The sequence below is a fragment of the Hyperolius riggenbachi genome, chromosome 6 (assembly GCF_040937935.1).
Source record: "Hyperolius riggenbachi isolate aHypRig1 chromosome 6, aHypRig1.pri, whole genome shotgun sequence".
Taxonomy (NCBI): domain Eukaryota; kingdom Metazoa; phylum Chordata; class Amphibia; order Anura; family Hyperoliidae; genus Hyperolius; species Hyperolius riggenbachi.
In genome coordinates this window covers 255,212,004-255,238,302 of record NC_090651.1, presented here as the reverse complement: position 1 = coordinate 255,238,302, position 26,299 = coordinate 255,212,004, and the positions used below count along the sequence as shown (strand labels likewise).

At 43.5% G+C, this 26,299-nt stretch overlaps 1 protein-coding gene across 1 annotated transcript in view; it reads left to right on the top strand.

Moving 5' to 3' along the window:
- Positions 1-26,299, top strand: part of NOC2L (NOC2 like nucleolar associated transcriptional repressor) — a 176,654-nt gene that overhangs the window by 40,827 nt on the left and 109,528 nt on the right. Inside the window, exon 11 of the mRNA XM_068240719.1 lies at positions 22,861-23,000. Within this exon, the coding sequence (XP_068096820.1) occupies positions 22,861-23,000 (140 nt within the window). The remainder of the gene's footprint in view (positions 1-22,860; positions 23,001-26,299) is intronic.

Genomic DNA, 26,299 nt, shown 5'->3' with positions numbered 1-26,299 from the left:
AAACAAATAGCAACTGATGTGCAGTGGAGTTGTGCCTTCAGTGCAGATGCATTGATACAGGTCCCCAGGGAGTTTCAGGTTTTGTAGAAAATCTTCCCAATTAGGTGCAGAGGAGGAGACTGGCATCATCTTTTCACCTGGCATCATCTTTTTTTTCGTGATGTGGTTGAAAGCAGGGAAGAAGTCTCACATCCCGTTGTGCATGATCAGACATTTCCCAGGATAATCTGCATGCTGTAGACAGGTGGCTGTGCATGTTTTAGTTGTTATTCTGGTATAATGGAATTAGGCTTTAATGCTGTTTGATGTGTCTGGATATGTGTACAATCCCTTTTGGTTAGGTTTAAGGATGATTAGATCTTGCTAACTCAACATTCTGCTTTAAGTATCTTGGGACATAGAGCAGTCATCTTTCAGCTGTAATAAAATGTTACACTTCTTGATCTGACCAGAAAGAGAACAAAGGGCTGATAGACTAATTGTGTATACATGATGCAATTTCGCGTCAGATAGATGGTTGAATCAATAATTTCTGACAAGTCCAATCTGCTTTTTTTTTTTTTTTTTCTGATCGATTTTCCAATCACGTCTATATAAAAACAATCGGAAATCAGATTGGACCTTTTGGAAATTATCGATTTGATTGGCAATCTGACGGGAAATGGAATTGTGTGTACCAGGCATTACTTCACTCAAACTCTAATGCTGGGGATACACTGTACGTTTCTGTACCGTGTATCGACCAGCTGATCCGGCCAGCTGATAATATTCAGCTGGCCCGATCATGCTGCTCGACCCGCGCCCGCTCGATCCCCGCCGGCGGACAATGGCAGGGAATCGAGCGGCTGATAAGGATCGCCAGCGGGGACGAGCGGGGACGCGGCTGGGGTCGATCCAGTGGCCATGTATGCCCAGCATTAGAAGGTTTGGTTGCTCAGGGCATTCATATGCCTCCCACTTCTTTAGCAACTATCTTAAACTGTTTTGCAATGCTACCATTTATTTCTGTGTATAATCCCACTGCCTTGAAATTCTTCCAAATATTTACAGTGCTAGAATTATTATTTTTTATGCCCCAAAACCCCAACATTTACCAATGCATATTCTTATAGAATTTCCCAAACACAAAAGAAAGGTATCTTGCGCTCCTGTTCCTGGGTGACCAATCAGAGATGTGCTCCTCTTAGGATATCATGCACTGCGACGCTCCGTAGTAGGGCAACTTGGTAAACAATCAAAGAGAAAAGGAGCGCGCCATAGCGCATTAATCGTAAAAGGTGGTTTATTGAGAATCAAAAGTTATACTCACAAACATAATTTGTGTAATTCGCTTGTCAGCGGACAGCCAACCGCTTATCTCAACAGAGGAGGATGCCGCGCTGTGGCCAGCAGCGCGAGTCCCGATCGCCTGGGCTCCGTCTCGCTGTGAGGTGGGCGTGGCTGGTATTCAGTAGGCGTGTGATGTCATGACGCGTTTCGGCGCTCTGCGCCTGGACGAAGGCGCAGAGCGCCGAAACGCGTCATGACGTCACATGCCTCACGCCTAGGATTCATCAAATTTATCTACAGCTGTTAGCGAGCATTCGGTAATAATTCGGTAATCATTTGTTAGTAATGCGTTAAAACAGAAGAAAGTGCAATTCATGAAAATGAAAGTAGGCGTGGTTTAGCATTAAATTTAGGATTAGTTATCTCCTTCACTGCTCTGTCGTTATTCCTGTCAGATCATTGCTGACAGAGAAGATGGAGCCATTTGAAGTGGTTATGTATCAGCAGAGTGATTCAAAGGCACAGAAGGGCAAGAATAAGGTCTAGAACCTTATCAATTTGCAAGAGAATATATTTATTTGCTATAACAGGACATCTCTCACAAGATGATTCAAGAGAAATGCAGAACACAGGCAGTGCCAGGGATAACTAATTTGCTAGCTGCACTATATTTTTTTTAGAAAAGGCTCATATCAAGCCGCAGCTGGTGAAATTGTGGGATTGTCCCAAACCACTTCCAGAATCCGGTTCCAGGTGTTAAGCCCTATTCAGAATGTTGCTACGTAGTGTTCAAAGGACTGCCTTTTACCCACAATTCCATGGGAATCTTATGGCCTTGTGTTAAATTACTGCTGTAAAATGGAAATATCGACACGTTACTGAATTGTTATCAATATTTTATTGAATTCCCACCGAATGCGTAAAAACCTTGATGAATACAACTAGAAATCGATAAACTTCGAATTCGGTAATTTAACAAACTGGAAAAAGTTATCTCAAGGACAATGATGAATCGAGGCCTTAGGGTTCCCAGTGGAAGGGGAACCTGTAACACCAGAAAATCCAATCTATGCAACTCTGTTCAATGCCCATGGCCAGAACATAATAAAAGAGAAATGGGTAAGCTATTCAAACAGCAATGCTCAGAACGAGACCTAATTACGATAATTATATACACACACAATTCATGTGTGTACAATTTTTAAACCGTCCAGAATTGTTTTGAAGAAGGGACATTGGCACATTTCGTGGCTATTGACTTCTTCAGACAACAATTTTGTACATGCACAAAGGTTTACCAAGTAGGACCCAGCTAAAGTAATTAAGACCAAAACTGGACAGGCCTACACATAAATAGTCAACATGTTGACATTACACTGCAAATACAGAGTGAACATTGTACACAGTTGTTGACTCACACACTAACAACATATAGAGGTCAATGTATAAAGTACACTAGTTCTGAAAAGATACACTATGGATGTGTCACTTGAAATGGTCTGGCCCATGTGGCCTGTCAGACCTCATAGTTTTATGTTGTTGTTTTTTGTGTAGCTAATAAAACCTGTGTGATTATTGCCATTATTTATAAATGACTTCTACTACAACTTAAACCAGGTTTGTTTGTTTTTTGAGTATACATTAGTTTGACTGCACCACTCCTATTTCTTCTAGATAGTGTTAATCATAATCACATTTTTAGAATTGGTGAGATTTTTTTTCCTCTAGCAAGGTGTTAGTGGGTAATTGTCCTCCTGAGCAGGTATGGAAAAGACTTTATAAATGAGCCTCTGTAGTTGTGTTATTAACGTAATTGTATGATACAACCTTACACGCTGCTCTTTTTATACGGTGGAAATGTTTGTTTGTTCGTGTAGTTTACACTCCGCCCAGTCTGGCTATAGGATTGTGTAACGGAAACTCTTAATTGGATTGTGATAACCAGTCTTCTCACTCAAGAGCTCAGACAGCTACTCATAAGCCAATTATTTTTTCCTCAGATTTGTTTTCTTTCCTGCCACCTCAATCTGCTGGGTGCAGAAAATCAGCCTGCTTCACGTTACCCAGAATAATCAAGCTTAACTCCTTTCCATGGTGTGACCTTTGTAAATGCCATGGTAAGGATGGCAGCCACAGCATATGACCGTCAATGGGCCCCTGCTGTCATTAACCATTTCAGAACCCTACCTCAAGGTTGAATCAGACTATTATTTCTAAATCTTGTAATTACTTTATTTTACATTTATGTTAGATACAAGTGTGTACCTCTTGTGTAGGCCCTGGAAATGACTCTGTCATTACTGGGGAAAAAAATAATACTCCACTAAGAAAAGTCTCTTTATATTTCTGTGTACTATATAGAGGACTAGCAAACTGCTGCCTGTTGGGCACCAGAGAGATAAAAAAGGAAGTGGCTAGAGCAGGATTGGGTAGGGCACTTAAGGCTGGTGCAAGAATTTGGGATACTAAGTGTATGGGTTGGTGGTAGGACATTAGGATGTAATGGGGGTAAGTAAGGTAAGGGTCTGGGGAGCACACAGTGAGAGTGGAAGGACAAGGAATAGGTGTAAGCACACATTGGTTTTTCTTGGACAGGTGATGACAGTGGTTTGAAGCAGGTAGAGAGAGTGTGTGTGTGTGTGTGTGTGTGTGTGTGTGTGTGTGTGTGTGTGTGTTGGGGGGGGGGGGGGAGTAAAAGCTTCAAGCACATTTTGCCCATGAGGTAGGTATTCTCTTCTACACTTTGCTTGAATATTCACCCATCCTGATTGCTATTGGCATTTGCTTTCTTCAGTTTTGGGCTAATTGGGCCTCAAGGTCAGGCAATTACGGTTGGGATGATAGGAATGAGGAAGGTTGAGCTTAGGCATTATAGATTTGGATTTGGGAGTTAATGGGGGTGTTTACTGCAATTCTGATGCGAATTAAAAAAAAAAAAGGTAGGAAATCTCTGGATAGCTCAGAGCCTTCTCATATCTTCTTACACCCACAGTTCACAACAGTAAAAGGACTCCCCACCTTCAGGTATAACCGATAGCAGACCGGCCAGCTGGTGCTCAGTGTCATGCAGGTACACCTCTCCTGCAAAGACCACAAGTATTATCGAAAGAAGACATGGCACTCAGGAGCTGTAGTAGCAAACAAGCTGTATTGGAGCAGTTTATACACTACATGTTTCAGGCGGAGCCCTTCCTCAGGTGTACCACCCACAATCAAAACCAGGTGATTTATACCCACCCCAACTGTGGGGTGATTTTATACACCCCACAGTTCCAAGACATGATCCGTGTTTTTCTTCTGTGTGTGGGCATGGACGTACGTGTCTGTACTGCGCATCCATGAGTAAGGTCGGCCCACTGAAAGTGCTCGTTGACAAGCTGCTTAGTTCTACTGGGCTTACGTAGACCTTACTCGTGCATGCCCAGTACAGACGTTCTTCTGTGTCGCCACGCTTTCACACTGAAAAAACTTAATTGACTCAGCAGGGTTGAATAAGTATAAGTGCGACCCAGTACTGGAACTATCCAGAGACCTTCCACTACTCGGGTACAGTGGTTTGCAAAAGTTTTTGGCCCCCTTGAAGTTTTCCACATTTTGTCATATTACTGCCACAAACATGAATCGATTTTATTGGAATTCCACGTGAAAGACAATACAAAATGGTGTACACGTGAGAAGTGGAACGATAATCATCAATGGTTCCAAACATTAAAACAAAATAACAACAAAACTGCAAAGTGGGGTGTGCATAATTATTCTGCCCCCTGAGTCAATACTTTGTAGAGCCACCTTTTGCTGCAATTACAGCTGCCAGTCGTTTAGGGTAAGTCTCTACCAGCTTTACACATCTAGAGACTGAAATCCTTGCCCATTCTTCTTTGCAAAACAGCTCCAGCTCAGTCAGATTAGATGGACAGCGTTTGTGAACAGCAGTTTTCAGATCTTGCCACAGATTCTCGATTGGATTTAGATCTGGACTTTGACTGGGCCATTCTAGCACATGGATATGTTTTGTTTTAAACCATTCCATTGTTGCCCTGGCTTTATGTTTAGGGTCGTTGTCCTGCTGGAAGGTGAACCTCCGCCCCAGTCTCAAGACTTTTGCAGACTCCAAGAGGTTTTCTTCCAAGATTGCCCTGTATTTGGCTCCATCCATCTTCCCATCAACTCTGACCAGCTTCCCTGTCCCTGCTGAAGAGAAGCACCCCCAGAGCATGGTGCTGCCACCACCATATTTGACAGTGGGGATGGTGTGTTCAGAATGATGTGCAGTGTTCGTTTTCTGCCACACATAGCGTTATGCATTTTGGCCAAAAAAGTTCCATTTTGGTCTCATCTGACCAGAGCACCTTCTTCCACATGTTTGCTGTGTCCCCCACATGGCTTGTGGCAAACTGCAAATGGGACTTCTTATGTTTTTCTGTTAACAATGGCTTTCTTCTTGCCACTCTTCCATAAAGGCCAACTTTGTGCAGTGCACGACTAATGGTTGTCCTATGGACAGATTTCCCCACCTGACCTGTAGAACTCTAAAGCTCGTCCAGAGTCACCATGGGCCTCTTGACTGTATTTCTGATCATCGCTCTCCTTGTTTGGCCTGTGAGTTTAGGTGGACGGCTTTGTCTTGGTAGGTTTACAGTTGTGCCATACTCCTTCCATTTCTGAATGATCGCTTGAACAGTGCTCCGTGGGATGTTTAAGGCTTTGGAAATCTTTTTGTAGCTCAAGCCTGCTTTAAAATTCTCAATAACTTTATCCCTGACCTGTCTGGTATGTTCTTCAGATTTCATGGTGTTGTTGCTCCCAATATTCTCTTAGGCAACCTCTGAGGCAGTTACAGAGCAGCTGTATATGTACTGACATTAGATTACACACAGGTGCACTCTATTTAGTCATAAGCACTCATCAGGCAATGTCTATGGGCAACCAGGGCTGTGGAGTCGGGGCAATTTTGGGTGCCTGGAGTCGGGAAAAAATGCACCGACTCCGACTCCTAATGAATTTAAACTATAATTAAAATAGAAAATATGATAAAATGTTCTATTTCTCAGATAATAGTCATCATAAATAATTTATACATACAGTAATAAACCTATCAAAATTAGTTACTTGTGCTGCTTCAATAAAGCAGTCCCCGTATTTTTAAAGTCAGATATACACATCTGATTGTGACTGTATATATGATGTGTACACAGGGATCTCTTATATATACTAAATAACATCTATGCTGTAAGTATAAAGCCTAATGTGTAGCCGTGTCACTAATAGAGATGGTCAATGAGATGGAAATAATTCTGCGTTGATTCTGATTTATGCAAATTTACTCTTTGCTCATGAAATCAAATTATTTGATATGTTGTTAAAATTTGGTTTGATGACTACGAATTAAATGGTACCTGAGAAGGTTGAAAAGAAAAATTTTATACATACCTGGGGCTTTTTCCAGCCCCCTTCAGGCTAATCAGTCTTTCACTGTCCACCTCCACCACCTGAATCTTCTACTATGAGTCCTGGTAATTCAGCCAGTCAGCGCTATACGGCTGCATGCCGCTTCCACAGCCAGGAGCGTTCTGCACCTGCGCAATAGTGCTGCGCAGATGTAGTACGCTCCCGGCGGCAGAGTGTGTGCATGCGCACCACGCCAGACTGGCTCAAGTACCTGGACTCATAGCAGAAGTTCCAGGTGGCAGAGGAGGACAGCGAGGGACTGATTCGCCTGAAGGGGGCTGGAGGAAGCCCCAGGTATGTATAAAACTTTAATTTCATCTGTCTCAGGTTTACTTTGTTACACATACATATGCACGCCCCACAGAGCTGCAGGGAATCCACTGAGAATGTTGTGCACATTGAACACAGGGGTGTTGTCTATCACCCATAAACCTGGTTCAGATTGTGCATGAAGAATGTGTAATAGAGGAAAAATCTCCTTATTCCTCTGCAGAGTACCTGCACATTATTCTTACATGTACCCACATTTACTTTGCCTAGGGTCTGATAGATGATGTTTGTTCCGGTCTGTACCTTTTACAAGTACTCTTACCAAGGACTAGTTTTAGTCTATGACTAAAAGGAATAAATATGGCAGTCTCCATATCCTTCTCACTTCAGTTATCTTTTAAAATTCCTAAGCGTTGGCAGTTAAAGAGACACTGTAGCGGAAAAAAAATATATGATATTATGATTTGTATGTGTAGTACAGCTAAGAAATAAAACATTAAGATCAGATACATCAGTCTAATTGTTTCCAGTACAGGAAGAGTTAAGAAACTCCAGTTATTATCTCTAAGCAAAAAAGCCATTAAGCTCTACGACTTTCAAAGTCGTGGAGAGGGCTGTCTTCTGACTTTTATTATCTCAACTGTTTTCTTTTTCTCTGACAGAGGAGAGGTCATTAGCTCACAGACTGCTCTGAAAGAATCATTTTGAATGCTGAGTGTTGTGTAATCTGCATATATTAGAGAATGATGCAATGTTACAAAAAACACTATATACCTGAAAATAAAAATATGAGAATATTTTCTTTGCTGCTAATCTTCTAGTAATTATTCATAGTACACAGCCAATTCATTATATCATATTTTTTTTTTAGCTTCAGTGTCTCTTTAAGAGACGATTTTCATGTTACATACTTTCAATCAACAAGATTGTAATATGCAAATTAGAGGAGTCGAGGAGTCGGAGTCGGTGGAATCCTAAACTGAGGAGTCTTGAGTCGGTGGATTTTTGTACCGACTCCACAGCCCTGTGGGCAACTGACTGCACTCAAACCAAAGGGGGCTAAATAATTACTCACACCCCACTTTGCAGTGATTTGTAAAAAATGTTTGGAATCATGTATGATTTTCGTTCCACTTCTCACGTGTACACCACTTTGTATTGGTCTTTCACGTGGAATTCCAATAAAATTGATTCGTGTTTGTGGCAGTAATGTGACAAAATGTGGAAAACTTCAAGGCGGCCGAATACTTTTGCAAACCACTATAAGGATCTTTTTAACTTTAACTCGCTTTATGATTGCTTGAAACTTAAGGATCAGGTGGCAGGACTATATGGAAAGGCAATATAAAGTTGTTGAGCAGCAGCACATGAAAAAGGCGTGTTAATTGTTGAGCGGCTGTGCAAGCAGAGAAATAGAAATGCCCTGAGCAATTGAAGATGGGAAGTGTTGGGTGACTGCAAAGAAAGTGGATTAAATGCTTTTGAACTGTGCAAGCGTAGTTGGGCATTACTATGGACTTCTGCTGGGAGGTTACAGAACTGGGCGCAGAACTGTGCAGGCAGAGAATGGACTAAGGGCAATATGGCTGTAGAGGCGTTTAGGTGGTGTGTAACTGTGGGGGGGCAGATCATTTTTTCCCCCAGCAGCTATGCAGAAATGGTGAGTATAATAAAGGAGACTGCTGGCAGAGAAGGGGCTTAGTGCATTGTGATGTGTTACTGACAGAGCTACTGAAGGAGCAAGGCCTACGTACTGTACTTGGTTTTGAGGAGGCTTGTTTAAAAACCCGGAGGTTGCCATACAGTATTTATTTCCTTTTAAGCAATACCAGTTACCTGGCTGTCCTGCTGATCCTCTGCCTCTAATACTTTCAGCCATAGACCCCGAACAATGCTTTTTTTTCTGGTTTAATTCAGCCACTACTGCAACCAAATAGATCATCAGGGCTGCCAGGCAACTAACTTTCTCTCTGCTAATTCCCTGTTGGACCCCTTCCAGTCTGGCTTCCGCCCTCAACACTCTACGGAAACCGTTCTCACTAAGGTTGCCAATGACCTCCTAGTTGCTAAAGCCAAAGGCAGATTTTCGGTACTAATACTCCTAGATCTGTCCTCTGCCTTCGACACTGTTGATCATACCCTGCTTCTCCAGACCCTCTCAACACTGGGAATCAAGGGCCTAGCACACTCCTGGCTCAACTCTTACCTGTCTGGACGTTCTTTCATGGTCTCCTATGCCAATACCAACTCCTCTCCACGCCCACTGTCTGTGGGAGTACCACAAGGGTCCGTCCTTGGACCCCTCCTCTTTTCCATTTACACCCATGGCCTGGGACAGATAATAAGCTCTTTTGTGTTTCAATACCACCTCTATGCTGATGACACCCAAATTTATTGTTCTGCCTCAGATCTCTCCACACTACTATCAAAAGTCCCCAAATGTCTATCCGCTGTATCTACATTTATGTCATCCCGCTTCCTTAAACTCAATATGAGCAAAACGGAGATTGTGATATTTCCACCTTCACTCTCTGTTCCACCTCCCATTGTCACAATCAATGTAGAGAACACCCCAATAGCATCAACCCCCAAAGCTCGTTGCCTAGGGGTAACTCTGGACTCTGAGCTCTCCTTTAAACCACATATTAACACTTTAACTACCTCCTGCTACTTCCATCTCAAAAACATTTCCAGAATCCGTCCCTTCCTTTCACAAGAAGCAACTAAAATGCTTGTGCATGCCCTAATCATCTCCCGTCTTGACTACTGCAACACCCTACTCTGTGGTCTACCAAAAAGCAGACTGGCACCTCTCCAATCCCTACTAAACTCTGTTGCCCGTCTCATCCACCTCTCTTCTAGATCCTCTGAGGCAGCCCCTCTCTGCCAATCCCTCCATTGGTTACCAGTTGCCCAAAGGATCCAGTTTAAACTTCTCACACTTGCATACAAAGCTCTACACAAGCTGTCGCCTCCATACATTTCCTCTTTAATCTCCAGATACCTCCCCGCTCGGACCCTCCGTTCCTCACAGGAGACCCTTTTGTCCTCCAGCCTAGTCACCTCCTCTCACTCTCGCATCCAAGACTTCTCACGGGCGGTCCCTCTCCTTTGGAACTCTCTCCCTCAGCCAGTTCGTCATGCCACGAGTCTGGAAACCTTCAAACGTACTCTGAAAACACACCTGTTCAGAAAAGCCTATAATTTGCTATAGGCAGCACTGAAGGCACACTGGCTCACCCACTAATCCTGGTGTTTCCTTCCCCTTTGTTTCCTCCCCACTACCCTCTAGATTGTAAGCTCGCAAGGGCAGGGACCTCCTCCTAGTGTTTCTCATACTGCTGTAATTTTAACATATGTATATGTACCAACTACATATCAACTATGTATGTATCTGTATTTATTCTATTCAATGTCATGACTGTACAGTGTCTTGTATTTCTTATGTATATTTGTTCCCCATTATTTGTACTATGTACAGCGCTACGGAAGATGTTGCCGCTATATAAATAAAAAATAATAATAATAATAATAATAATTGTTTAAAAATAAATAAATATGGCAGCCTACATATCACTCTCCTCGGTTCCACTTTAACCACTTGACATCCGCAGTGGTAACCCCCCTAAAGACCAGGCTCTTTGCTGCAGCGCTGGGTTGTGCAGGCTTTTCAGCCTCATGCACAGCCCAGCTTAGGTGCTCAGCGATCGAACTCTCCTCTTTTTTTGTCCCTAAGGGGACATGCCGCCGGAGGGGTCAGATCGCTGCTGCCAATTTTTTTTTTTTTTCAAGCCTCATCGAGGCTGTTTCTCTCCCCTTCCCTCGTACCCTTTCTTTCCCTCCTCCCCTCCGATGCCTGCATTGGAACAGGACGGCGATCTGTGATGTTCCGCCTCTCATAGGCATCAGCCTATGAGAGGCCGGCGCTCCCCGGCCAATCAGAGGCTGGGGATCGCAATCTCTAACAGCGCTGCGGCCCCCGGCAGCGCTGTTCGCATGTAAACGAAGGGGATTTCTTCCCCTTATGTTTACAAGCAGCCTGCTAGCCGCCGATCGCTCCGTGAATGGGCAGGAAACGATCGCGCATGCGCGTGGCCATTCCCTGGGAAACTGCAGCCCCAGGACTTGACGCCAATTGGCGTTAGGCGGTCCTAGGGCTGCCGCCGTGGTCACGCCCGTTGGCGTGAGGCGGTCTTCAAGTAGCTAAAGGATTACAGTAAGCTGAACAACAAATATGAAATCAACTTACCTGGGGCTTCTACTGGTCCCCCGTAGCCGTCCTGTGACCGCGCCGTAACAAAACAATCCTCGGGTCCCCGTCGCGGGCCCACGTGGGACGTCAGAGGGACGGAGGAGGCGTGCAGTTTCTTAGAAGCGAGCCACGGCGGGGACTGGAGGATCGTTTTGTCCCGGTATGGGCACAGGAAGTCTGTAGGGGGAGGGGGGAAGCGGTACACCAGGTAAGTTGAACTTTTTTTTCAGCTTACAGTACTCCTTTAAGGGATTATTATGAGAATCTTTGATAAGGGAATTTTTCCTCCTGTCCGGGACATACCAGTATTTTTTTTCTTTTCTAAAACTGAAGTATTGTTGATGTATTTAGCCTACAGTGTTAATGCCACCTTTATGGCTTTGTATTTATTTTGTATTAATTAACAATAGGTAAAAAAAAAATGATAATTTAAGCATCAAGCGAAAGCTTCCAGGCCTCCCTGTTGTGTTTGGCTGACTGTATTGTTGATGACTGTCCCCTGCTGACTCTTGCTCATTAGTCTGGGGAATGAGGCACAAACCTTGTCGGGGCAGAAATCCTGCAGTATTTGTGGCTTGTTAGTCACGGAACTCTTGCTGTGTATTGTCATTCTCCCTAAGGGGTTAATATTCTCACTGCTACGATGTGGGATACTACTTTATTCTTTATTTTTGTGATAACATTCACCTACCCTGACAGGGAACATTAATTTCACCGCGTTTAGCAAATATTGGGTTGATGACAAGATTCCTGCACTATCAATTCTCTATTCTTAGATTCAGTGAAACAGAATGTATCAATGCAGACATCATTTACATGGGGTATTTTACTAGTTAAAGGGTACCTGAACTCCTCCCTGCTCTAAAATATACGCAACAGCCGAATAATCTTCAAAGGAAAACATTTCTTTGTTACAGCTGATACAAATCCTACAATAAATCTGCAGTGTTTCTACTTCCTGCTTTCATGCAAGCAGACATATTCTTAACATCCTGTGCTTTCAAAAGAGATTGTCTGCCATGGCAGACAGGTGACATGGGAGAGATCAAATTACAACTTGTGATTAGTCACAAATTAGGGGGAATTAGACATGCTAAACTCTCTAAATACATACAGGCTGCATTTCTCTGTTTTCATTCTGTCCTGTGCAAGAGTTCAGGTCCACTTTAAAGATTAAGGGCTCTTTCCCAATAGGGCCATTTCTCACTGGGGCAATTAGCGGGCAATTCCCGCCAATCGCCGGTGAGCACTAGCACAATATAAACTGTATGGCAGTGATTTCACTTCCGCAATTGCCGCCAATCGCAGGCAATTTGCGGCAATCACAAAACTCGTTACATGTAGCATTTTACCGCGATTCTAGAGCGATCGCAATTAGAATGCTAGAAAATGCTAATCGCGATTGCTCAAAAATTGCGAGAGCTGTACAGTGTTTTACCTCCAATTGAGAACGGGCCCTAAGGGTGTGCAGATCCCACAGTATTGCTGTCAAGTGCAGCACAGACCCCATAACTGAATGGGACAGGACTGCGCAAAAAGATGCATGCTACTAGGAAATGCAATCTCTAATGTCCTTGCAGATCGCACATTATGCGTATTGCAATGCACCACACATAGAGGTTGGTTAACTAAACTTTTTTTTCACAGAAGATCTCTCTTTATCTGTTTTCACTGTATCTGTATCAAAACTTTTTGGTAACCAGCCAGCAAAAAAAAGTTCTATAACTACAGCAGATAATGGAATAATTTATTTAGAGTGTTTTGGTTTTTTTTATCTTGAAAAGAGCTAAAAAAAAAAGCATTCTCTAGAAAGGTGGAAAATGGGGTAAGGTAAGAGAGCGTTTTGTCATACTGCCCCTACTCTTTGGAACTCCCTGCCACACCCAGTAAAGACAGCACCATCCCTGAAAAGCCACCTGTTTAGCCTAGCATTTCCAGACTTATAAAATTCTTCCTCTGTACCACGATGGTTGGAGCCATGCTTATGTGCTTTGAGTCCCACGGGAGAAAAGCGCTTTACAAATGTTATTTGTTGTAGTTCACAAGTTTTGTAAATCTGCTTTATAGTGTGAACAAACCTTTGAAAGAGCAGTAAGCAACAGTCTCTTCTGATTATATAACATGGCCAGGAGGAGTTGCAACATCAAAAGCCTGAAATATATACATTTAATATACTTTTCTTCTTTATATTCATTTGTTTTTATAAAGAATATGTCCCCAAAAACGTTCTGTTAATTCTCTTAAATGCTGAACTTAAAATATTCTGCATTTGAGATATGTGGTCTCCGTATTAAAAATAGGATAATTCAGCGCAAGTAACAAGTCACCACCTTACCCTAGAGCACAGGTGTCGAACTCCAGGCCTGGAGGGCCAGATCCATGCCAGTGTTTAGGATAGGATAGACTGAGAAAGAGAGGGATGTGTTCTACCTGATAGACCACACCTTTCCTGATTCAGACCCATTCATTAATTTGAGCTGTGTCAAAAATGTGTGAGGATCTCGGCCCTCGAAGGACTAGTTTGACATTCCTGCCCTAAAGTTACTGGAAATGCACTGGGAGAACTTCCTCATGGTTGGCCTATTTTGACAGCATGTTTGAGGTAGTATAGCTGATGGTGGCACTAGGAACAGATTTTCAGTAGATTTCAGCATGATGATAAATTGCACTGATCGATCCAGTGCAACCCTATGGACTATCGATCTGCAGCTGCTCTCATTGAAGCCCTGATTAAACGATATATTTTGTCCAGAGTGATCAATCACGGCTGCCCGCTGCATACATTTTTAGCAGATTCTATCGCAGTGATCAAATCGGCTGAATATCGACAGGAAAATCATTGTCTTTATTTTTCATTTCCAGAAAAACGTTAAAAATGAAAAAAAAAAAAACAGGTAAAATCAAATGTTATATGTCTTTTATAGTTACCATCTCAGATTTATGAATCATTCTCTAGGCTTGCCAGCTCAAATCTAAGTAAGGGCTTTTTTAAGAAGTCCAGCGCTTTTTCCGTGTCCCCCCCCCCCCCCCCCCCCCCCCTCAGAGTGCCTAGTCTATTATAGTACTTTACCTTTATCATGCTCCTTTGTTATAATATGCATACCATTTTCCCAGTGTGTTATTGTATGTCCTTACTATTATTTATTACTAGTATTTATATAACGCTGACATCAGCTGTCCCTCAGAGGGGCTCACAATCTAATCCCTACCATAGTCATATGTCCATTGCAGTCTGGAGCCAATTTAAGGAAATGCAAATTATCTTATCTTTATGTTTTTTTGGGATGATTTTGGGGAAGAAATGCATGCAGGCACAGGCAGAACACACAAACTCCATGCAGATAGATCCCTGGCTGCAATTTGAATTGGGCACCCAGCACTGCATGGCGAGAGTGCTGTACACTGGCGCCCAATGATAATGCTTGCCCTATTATAGTGCCTCTGTTATTGTGCTGTTTCCATATCGCTTCCATTATTTGGTTTCCCTCTTATAATTCCTCCTTTGTAGTGCACTATTATGGTACTGCCTGTACATTTTGTTGCTGGGCTGCTTTGTCCTCCTCCATTCAGCAGTGTGACTGAACTGAGGAAGGGACAGCCATGCAGCAGTGTTGTGAAGAGGTGTCTAAATGGGGGGGGAACTGTTTGCTAGAACACTAGCTTACAAATACGTTCCAAATCTTACTCTGCATTGATCGCAGAATCTCTCAGGGTTTCCCAGTGTTTACAGCATTGATGAAACTTTATATAATCAACTGCTCCCCAGTGCTATTTAGTAGCTTTTGGTACATTTTGTTATATAAAATACATTTTTAAGCTTGCTTTATATCAAGTATACAGTAGTAAATTGGGATGGTAAAAAATATTAGCCTCATGTTTGCTTTCAAAACAAACGTACAGTAATTAAGCAATACGCTTTTAATCCACACCTGTGCAGTCAATTAGCTTCTTTAAGCCTGGTACACATCATGCAATTTCCCATCAGATAGATGGGCGTCGAATAGATCATTTCCATCAGGTCCGATCTGATTTCTGATCATTTTTCTGATCAGTTTCCATAGAAGTGATCAGAAAAAAGGTCAGAAATCTGATTGGATCTGACAGAAATTATCATCGACCCATCTATCTGATGGGAAATTACATGGTGTGTACCAGGGCATAACAGCACATGCAGTCAGTTGATTTACTAACTACATTCAACCTGCATAACAAGACTCCATTGTGTAGATCGCGATCTACCGGTAGATCACAAAGGGCTTCATGATAGATCCCGACCACACTACATTTTCCATTCTTTTTATACAATTATGCTCCTAAAATTGTACATAGGTAGATCATTTTGACTTGGTAATTTTAAAAAGTAGCTCACAAGCCGAAAAAATGTGGGCACCTCTGCATGGGGACTACTGTTACTCACCATGCCAAAGAACAAGGAAATCAGTCTGAAGCTCAGAAAGAATATGGTAGAGGCTCATAAGGAGGAAGGCTACATTGTGCAATTTCCAAACGGTTCACGGTGTACAAATCTGCTGTACGTTGCTTCATTGTCAAGTACAAGGAAACCAATTCTGCAGGAAACAAATCTGGCCCTGGCTATAAATGCAAGATTTCTAGAACTCTGGAGAGGAAAATAGAGATGTCAGCAAGGAGCCCTGGACATCTGCCAAGACTATCGTTGCTGCCCTGGCCTCTTCTGGAGTTGTTTTAAGGAACACAGTTTTGAGGGCTCTTCATCGTGGTGGGCTTCAAGACCATCATCCCAGAAGAACGCCTTTACTCAAAGAGCGGCTCATCACAGCTTGACAGAGTTTTGCCTGTAAACATTTGAGAGGTAAAGAGGAGTTTTGGAAGTCTGCTTTGGTCTGATGAGGCTAAACTAGAACTGTTTGGGCACATGGATGTTTCTTATGTTTGGTGAAGAAAGGAACACAATTCCCACAGTTAAAGTGAACCTTAAAGAGACTCCGTAACAAAAATTGCATCCTGTTTTTTATCATCCTACAAGTTCCAAAAGCTATTCTAATGTGTTCTGGCTTACTGCAGCACTTTCTACTGTCACAGTCTCTGTAATAAATCAATGTATCTTTCCCCTGTCAGACTTGTCAGCCTGTGTTCTGAAGGCTGCCAAGTTCTTTAGTGCTGTGGTTCTGCCTATGAACTCCCCCTTTCAGGCCCCTCTCTGCACACTACCTGTGTGATATTTAGATTAGTGCAGCTTCTCTCTGCTCTCTTATCTTTTACAAGCTGGATAAATCGTCCTCTGAGCTGGCTGGGCTTTCACATACTGAGGAAATTCAGACAAGGGCAAAGCTGTTTGCAGGAAGAAAAGAGCAGCCTGAAACTTCAGTGCATGAGAGATGCAGGGGGAAAGAAACACACAAATGATCTCTTGAGATTCAAAAGGAAGGGTGTATACAGCCTGCTTGTGTATGGATGTATTTTGTATGTGTGGACATACTGTACATCAACCTACTTCCTGTTTTGGTGGCCATTTTGTTTGTTTATAAACAAACTTTTTAAAACTGTTTTTAACCACTTTTAATGCGGCGGGGAGCGGCGAAATTGTGACAGAGGGTAATAGGAGATGTCCCCTAACGCACTGGTATGTTTACTTTTGTGCGATTTTAACAATACAGATTCTCTTTAAGTCAGGAAAAAAAAAATGAGTTTTACTCACCTGGGGCTTCTACCAGCTCCCTGCAGCAGTCCTGTGCCCTCGCAGCCCCTCACTAATCCTCTGGTCCCCCTCTGCCAGCTAGTTTCGTTTTTGCCGACAGGCCCGTCAGGACTGGCCACGCGTAGCTTTTTCCGCATTCCCGACTGTAATTAGCGCTATTGTGGGCCGCAATGCGTACAAAAATACGCATTGCCGCATATCTATGCGTGCGTAATGCGGCAACGCGTATTTTTGTACGCGTTGCGGCCCGCAATAGCGCTAATTACAGTCGGGAATGCGGAAAAAGCTACGCGTGGCCAGTGCTGACGGGCCTGTCGGCAAAAACGAAACTAGCTGGCAGAGGGGAACCAGAGGATTAGTGAGTGGCTGCGAGGGCACAGGACTGCTGCAGGGGGCTGGTAGAAGCCCCAGGTGAGTAAAACTCATTTTTTTTTTTCTGGCTTAAGTGTCTCTTTAACCACTTAAGCCCAACTGGACGAGATTTCTCGTCCAGTTGGGCTGCGCGCACTCCCGCGGGTCGCGCGCGCTCCCGCGGGCCCCCCCCGTGCGCGCCCCCGCTGCTGGCCGCTAGATTACCGATCAGTGAAAGGGATTATAAATCCCTTTCGCTGATCGGACCCCCCCGGAGAAAAGCCGACAGCGTCTCTTCAGATGCTGCGGCTTTTCTGAGCTCTGGGCTCCTTTCTTCTGCCTGGGAGCGAGATCGATCGCTCCCAGGACTTTTTGATTCTGGCCATCTTGTGGCCAAATAGCAAATTACACCTGTAAAAAAAAAAATTCAAATTAAACATATAAATATATTAAAAAAAAACCTGTTTACCTCCCACACCAAAAAATACCCACATACAAGTTTAAATTAAAAAAAAAAAAAAAAAATTACAATAATAAAAAAAAAAAAACAACATAAATAGTTACCTAAGGGTCTGAACTTTTTAAATATGCATGTCAAAGGAGTATATCAATATGATTTAATAAATTATGGGCTTCTAAACAGTGATGGATGCAAAACGGAAAAAAATGCACCTTTATTTCCAAATAAAATATTGTCGCCATACATTGTGATAGGGACATAATTTTAACGGTGAAATACCCGGGGCATATGGGCAAATACAATACGTGAGTTTTAATTATGGAGGCATGTATTATTTTAAAACTATAATGGCTGAAAACTGAGAAATAATGAATTTTTTCCATTTTTTTCTTATACTTCCTGTTAAAATGCATTTACAGTAAAGTGGCTCTTAGCAAAATGTACCACCCACAGAAAGCCTAATTGGTGGCGGAAAAAACAAGATATAGATCAATTAATTGTGATGAGTAGTGATAAAGTTATTGGCAAATGAATGGGGGGTTAAAAGTTGCTAGGATGTAAAAAAATGTCAACCCTTCGGGCTTAAGTGGTTAAACATGGTGGTTGGAGCATGATCCTGTGGGGCTGTTTTGCAGCCTCAGCACGGAGAGCCTTGTTCGGATGCATGGCATCATGAAAAAGAAAATTATGTTGATATTTTGAGGGAGAATATACAGAAATCTGCTTGTAGTCTAGGCCATTGCAGGGTCTTCCAACAAGACTGACCCAAAGCAACCATCAAAATCAGTCCAACAGTTCCTCAAGAATACTGAAACCAATATCCTGGAGTGGCCTGCACAGAGCCCAGAAACCAATATCCTGGAGTGGCCCGCACAGAGCCCAGACCTCAATCCTATTGAGAATCTGTGGCGGGTGCTCAAAGTAAATGTCCATGCTCGGAGACCATGCAATTTAGACCAGCTAGAACAGTATGCAATGGAAGAATGGGCCAAAATCACTCAGGAGACCTGTGCCAACCTAGTATATAAATTGTCAGTTGAGGTTCAGAAAGGGTACACTACTGACTATGAGTGGCCAGGGGGCTATTCATTTTGCATGTCTCATTTTTGCCCTTTCTTGTTTCAACTCAGTGTATCAATATAATATTCTAATTAAACTTATTACCTACATAATTTTGTTACTGTGTATTTGATTCCAAAATAACAAACACTTGTTAATGGTCATCTTATTGCAGAAAATGAGTGTTGTCTAATTTAATAAGTGGGGGGCTAATAATTTTAGTCTCAACTGTACTTTTCTGTTGTATCTACAGTATATATGTGTCTCAGATTGCTTTCTTTAGGAAAAGTCCAGTAACTGAATTTCTAACTGCATACTAATCACAACAAAAGTTGCAGCAAAGCACTCACAAATCATGTCTGCTGAAATCCTGTGTGCCCTCCTTCACTGCTTTTGTCACCTCTCACACTCTAGCTAAGAGCTGAAGTTGCTTTACAAGAGGATGAAAACTTGAATACACATTTAATTACCGTCTCCCTTAAAAGTGGTATGATACTCTGCATTACTTATTCGCTCTGGAAGATTATTTACAGCATATAATGCAGTGGTCCCCAACCTTTTCCGGCCCGGGGACCACTTTCTGACCCAATTTTTCTCCGAGGGGGGGGTCTTGGGGGGGGGGGGGGGATTGTGTGTGTGTTTGATGGCGGATGCGCGGGTGATTGCGCGACCTAGTGGACAGTGTCGTGCGCAGCGGGTTATGGGGGGGAGGGGGGCTGGGATGCGGCTGCATAGCTAGCATAGTTGCCCCAGTATAGGGAGTTTAGTTGCCCCAGTATAGGGAGTTTAGTTGCCCCAGTATGGCTAGTATAGTTACCCCAGTATAGCTAGTATAGTGCCCCAGTATAGCTAGTTTAATGACCAGTAAAGCTAGTATAGTCCCAGTATGGATAGGTAGTGCCGCAGTATGGTGCCCAGTATGGGTAGGTAGTGCCCCAGTATAGCCAGTAAAGTGCCCAGTATAGGTAGTTAGTGCCCAGTATAGCTAGTATAGTGCCCAGTATGGTGCCCAGTATAGGTAGGTAGTGCCCAGTATAGGTAGGTAGTGCCCAGTATAGCTAGTATAGTGCCCAGTATAGGTAGGTAGTGCCCCAGTATAGTGCCCAGTATAGCTAGTATAGTGCCCAGTATAGCTAGTATAGTGCCCAGTATAGGTAGGTAGTGCCCCAGTATAGTGCCCAGTATAGCTAGTATAGTGCCCAGTATAGTTTCCTAGTATGGGTAGGTAGTGCCCCTCCCCCCTCTGCGGCCGCCGCTCCTGTTACCTTATCATGAGCGGGCGGCCACTTGTCCGATTAGATTCCCCCGTAGCCGCTCTCCTCAGTGGCATCTCCTATTACAGCAGCGCGCTCGGGGGCTGCTGTGATGAGCAGGCAGCGGTACAGCGGCTTCCTGTAGTGGCGATATGCATCGCCGTTACCATGGGAACCGCTGTACCACTTCCTGCTCATCACAGCAGCCGCCGAGCGCGCTGCTGTAAGGGCCCTTTCACACCAGAGGACTTTTCCGGCGTTTTAACGCCACAGCCGAAGTTGGCGTTTTCTAAGGTAAAATGAAAGTCCATACACTTTCATTTTACCTTTCACATCTAACACGGCGTTTTGGAGCGTTGCGTTTCAACGCTCCCAGGAGCTTTTTCAGGGCTGTTTACAGCCGAAGTTGGCTGTTGGCGTTTCAATGATAGTCAATGGAAAACGCCAACTTCAGCGTTTTCAAAGCGTTTTCAAAGCGTTTTACAGCTGACTTGTTCACTTATTTTTATAGAAAAAAAGACGTTTTCATATGAGCTGTAAAACGCTTTGAAAACGCTTTGAAAACGCTATGTATTGGCGTTAAGCAAAAGGCTGACTTTCAGCCTTTTCTACCGCAGCCTCTAGTGTGAAAGAGCCCTTATAGGAGATGCCACTGAGGAAAGCGGCTACGGGGGAATCTAATCGGACAAGCGGCTGCCCGCTCATGATAAGGTAACAGGAGCGGCGGCCGTGTGGAGAGGAGCGAGAGGCCAGACCTGCCGCGGCCCGGTGGTTGGGGACCCCTGCCGTACGGCACACCAGGCAACATCTCGTGCCGCGGAACAGCGGTTGAAAAACACTGATATAATGTAGTACTACAAAAAAAATGTTAGCAGAGCAGCATTCAAACAGTTAAACACATGACTTTTTAACCACCCTGGCGTTCTGATTAAATCGCCAGGGTGGCTGCGGGAGGGTTTTTTTTAAATAAAAAAAAAACTATTTCATGCAGCCAACTGAAAGTTGGCTGCATGAAAGCCCACTAGAGGGCGCTCCGGAGGCGATCTTCCGATCGCCTCCGGCGCCCAGAATAAACAAGGAAGGCCGCAATGAGCGGCCTTCCTTGTTTCGCTTATATCGTCGCCATAGCGACGAGCGGAGTGACGTCATCGACGTCAGCCGACGTCCTGACGTCAGCCGCCTCCGATCCAGCCCTTAGCGCTGGCCGGAACTTTTTGTTCCGGCTACGCTGGCCTCAGGCGGCTAGGGGGGCCCTCTTTCGCCGCTGCTCGCGGCGAATCGCCGCAGAGCGGCGGCGATCAGGCAGCACACGCGGCTGGCAAAGTGCCGGCTGCGTGTGCTGCTTTTTATTTCGTTAAAATCGGCCCAGCAGGGCCTGAGCGGCAGCCGCTGGCGGTGTTGGACGAGCTGAGCTCGTCCAGACCGCTCAGCTGGTTAAATGGAAAGCTCCCTGCAGTATGATCCACATCCAAAGAGGTGATAACATTATCTTTTACATTCCTCTGTTGCTTCAATTACAGTATTATACATTCCTGGCAGTGCTGAAACTCCTAATATGTGTGCAGATCAGAGAGCGCTCAGAAGTGATCACTGGGTACATATATAAATACAGCAGCTATGAATAAAATGCAATGACAGTTTTCAGAGCAGGTAAACTGTACTTTGGGAACTTGTAAATGAATGATAATACTTGTGCACAAAAGCAAATATGATAACTACATGGGTTATAAAAAGTAAGAAAACACATTTTTATGGATTATGTCAGAGTTTTATACCGCTTTAAGGATAATTGCTCTATTATTTAGGTGACATTTCGGGAGATGAGGGCTGTACCAGACATGCTTTTTAGTTGTAGTTGAGAAACATGCCCTGTTCAGTGGAGAGGGGAGAAGGGACAAAAGCCAACACATGAATGAGCAGCATCCTGTGGTGCAGAAACCTGCTAGATTCTCATCCAAAACCTTAATATACAGTACATGTGAAATTTGTGAAACTAGAGTTTCGCTTTGTTTTATTGGCAAGTACTCCATTTACAACCATGTGCGATGAGAGAACCGGCTTGCAGTTTAAAGGACTACTGTAAGGGGGATAGGGGGAAAAAGAGTGGAATTTACCTGGGGCTTCTAATGGTCCCCTGCAGACGTCCTGTGCCTTCGCAGCCACTCACCAATGCTCCTGTCCCCGCCTCCGAAAAAGTCAGAAAACCACTGCGCCTGTGCGGCCGTGTCCTCGCTCCTGCTGATGTCACCAGGAGCGTACTGCGCAGGCGCAGACTGTACTGACCCTCTGCAATACACTCCTGGTGACAGCGGGAGTGAGGGTGCGGCTGCGCAGGCGCAGTGGTTTTCTGACTTTAAAGTCGGAAATTCCAGATGTGAACTGGAGGCGGGGACAGGAGCATCAGTGAGTGGCTGCGCAGGCGCAGGACGTCTGCGGGGACCATTAGAAGCCCCAGGTAAGTGCCACTCTTTTTTCCCCCCTACCCTCTTACAGTAGTTCTTTAAATGACAGTGTTAAACGAATCCTTTGATCCCTTCCTTACCTTACCTGCTGGAAGCTGCTCTATCTTGTGCTGCACTGCTTTCCCCCCTCCCCTGTCCATGACAATGGTGTACATAACCCTGCTATGTCTGTATAATGCTGTTGCATGGACTGTCACCCTAGGGAATCAGATCTCCATCCCTACAGGTGACAGTTATTGTGCATGTGTGTATATCAACACTGCTTTCATTCCGGGATCACATTGTATATCAACCATGAGCTGCTTTGTCTTGCTAAACCATATTAAAAACATTTTTTTTGTATCTTTCTCTCTGTTTAGGGAGCTCATCAGTCAGTGTACAACTGGCAGTACATTCACTGCTTGTTTCTCTGGAGTCGTGTATTGAGCACAATCTACCCAAGCGAAGTCCTGCAGCCTCTCATCTATCCTCTCATCCAAGTTATTACTGGCTGTATCAGGTAGGCTGAGTTTTTAATATGAAGATTCTCCTTAAAAGACATGGCTTAGGGTGGCCATACACTGGTCCATCTTTTATTTCAATCCATTATTATAACCTGTAAATTAATCAAGTGGCTTAAAAATCGAGTTGTCAGAATCGATTCGATTCTTATCAGCCAATATTAGATCCAATCCTTAAAATTAATCGATCGAGTATGTCAGGTTATTTAAATCGATGGAACAAGAATCGAGAGCTTTTCATTATGTATTCGATTGACCTTTACTTGATCTGATTAATCAGAGTGCTTATTTTGTGATCGAAAATACCCTCCGATCAGTGAAAAGTGGAAAAATGAAACAAAGCGACCCTAACTTATGGGCAAAAAAATCGATTCCTGTTCTATTGATTCTTTTAGTTTGAATCGATTCTAAGAATCGATAGGTCAATCGATTGTCCTATAATCGACCAGTGTATTACCAGCATCAGCATTGAAAGTGTTCTGAGTGGGGCACAGCCAGACAGATTCAAAGTGAGAGGAACCTAACTGATCAGATGATCAATTGTCATTTCTCTTGCTAAACTTTCTAGATGCATTCAGGGTTCATTTCTCTACGTTTTCCTTCCGTCCTGTGAAAGAGTTCGGGTCCACTTTAACGAATGTGGTTAATAACCCGATCGATGTTACATGTGCAAGCATATACTGCAATATTTCAGAGGAAAGAAAGGTCATGTATTGTACAACCTGCTATAGTTAAATGTCTTTCAATGGATTTCAGCATACCCATATAGCTCCCCCACTGATTTGCAGCACCTTTAGCTTTTCAAGTTTTATCCAGATCCAATAAGTTGGTTATATAGGCAGCCATGTACCCCATATAACAAGATAAAGTAGTAGAGATGGGCAGTAGAAGCAACCAGGTGGGGGACATAGTGAAATATTAGGTTAGATGAGAAATACATAGCATATGGAGAGATTGGGTACAATTATAAAGAGGAGAGGAGGGTGGGGAGAAATTGCATGGGGAGTGGTGGGTGGATAGATGTCAAAACAATTTTAAGCAATGCCAAGTTATTTAGTGCTGGATCCGTCTTTGGCAATGAATGTTCCATTCATTGAATTGGAGTGCTCATGTCAGATGTGATTAAATTACTTTGGTGCTGAAAAGAACCCTCCCCCCCCCCCCCCCCCCTCATCTTTGCTGAAGCATCAAGTGCAGGCATGTACTCTCAAGACTATTTATAAGAGTACTGGGTGTTTTAGTGCAAGCTTGAGGGTAATCTCAGAGTTTATAGTTTGATGCTGAATATATTCGCTGTCGCTAGCGTGGCGGTTTTTATAAGGGGGGACAGCAGAGCATGGGGGGCAGCTGGGGGCGCACTATAAGGACACAGAGGCAGGTGATAGTATGCAGAATGTGCCTCTGTGTCCTATATTGATTGCAGAAACCCACCACGGGTTCACTTTAAAATAACACATGCTACTGTAGATAAAAGCCATACATTTTATTTGTTCCAGTTATTACAATGTTTAAATTGTGTCTCTAGTACAATGTATGGTGACAATATTTTATTATGTTGTTTTCTCATTATACTCTCAAATAATTACAAGCCCTTATTTGCAAAATAACAATACACCTTAATGGTATAAATATTTAGAAATCTAAAGTCCCTAACAATTTATATATTTTCTTTTAAATTCTGTCACTTTTTTTTTAGAAGTGTGTTATGTGGGGGTGGGAAAATAGGCAGAAAGGGTTAATGAGCATATTAAAGACATCATTTATTTTGTATTTTTTTTTCTTCACAGCATTTTGAATAGTAGGAAGTGAAAGTGGGTCTTGTTTACTTTTAAAGATCACTGTTCCTGCCTGGAACATGTGATTGTTCATTCATGAGTCACTTTTATTGGCTTTGGGAACACATGTTCCCATTTGCCAATTTGTGCATTTAAGTGCAGTGCCGTGAGCTCACCACTCGTCAACAGCAACTACGTCCCTGGGAGTTAAAGTGTAGATATAGGGAATGCAGAAATATGCGCTTTAGACACAGTATATATGGTAGCTGGGACTGTTAGTCTGCAGAAAAAAAATACATCCCCTGGGGGGCACTTACCTCGGGAGGGGGAAGCCTCAGGATCCTAATGAGGCTACCCCCGTCCTCTTCACCCTCCGGAATCCAGAGCTGGCAGCCTCCGAACACCGGCGAGGTAAATATTTAGCTACCGTGATCCTGCACAGTAGAGGCTTTCCAATCGGGTTCAGGCGAAATGGCCAAGCCCAGACGGATCCGCTCCACTGCGCAGGCAACTCGCGCCTGCACAGTAGAGCGGACCGGATTGGGCTTGGCTAGTTCTGCCTGAGCCCGATCGGAAAGCCGCCACTGCGCCTGCACAGGCTCATGGTAAGTAAATATTGCAGGCTTCTGCGCCACAGTCGACATCCTTGTTGACTGTATTTCCGGGGGAGACAGCGCTGTATCCCTGAGGCTTTGGAGGATGGGAGGGAGCCTCATTAGGATCCAGAGGCTTCCCCCTTCCAAGGTACGTGTCCTCCAGGGAGCGTTTCTTTTGTTACAAAATATCTTAAGGTCTCTTGAGCAACTCCCTGCATTTAAAGAGGAACTGTCGGGAAAATCTTTAAATTTAAAACACATACAAATAAGAAGTACATTTCTCCCAGAGTAAAATGAGCCATAAATTACTTTTCTCTCATGTTGCTGTCACTTACAGTAGGTAGTAGAAATCTGACATTACCGACAGATTTTGGACTAGCCCATCTTCTCATAGGGGGATTTTCAGGGTCTTCTTTATTTTAAAAGCACTTAGTAAATGGCAGTTGCTCCATCCAACTGCCAAAATAGTGTGCGGCAAGCAGGGAGGCTGGTCAGCATCTTTATGTAAATCTTTTTCAAGGAATGTCTTTATAAAGAATAAAGGCCATGCTGAGAAACCCCTATGGAGAGAGAGACTAGCCAAAAACCTGTCAGTAATGTCACATTTCTACTACTCACTGTAAGTGACCGCAACATAGGAGAAAAATCATATATGGCTCATTTTACTCTGGGAGAAATGTACTTATTTGTATGTGTTTCAAATTTTAAGATTTTCGCGACAGTTCCTCTTTAATGAAAACGAGCTTATAACCTAATTTTCCTGGCTGTATTATTAGTCACGAATCCTCTGTGTTCCTGTTATCTGCCATAATTTCCACTCTCCTTTTTAGCTCTCAGGTTTGCAGAGCTCATCTGTGCCAGTGACCAAATCATACAGTGTATAAATGGTCCTACACCGTTTGCTTTAAACTGTGTCTGTTGTGATGG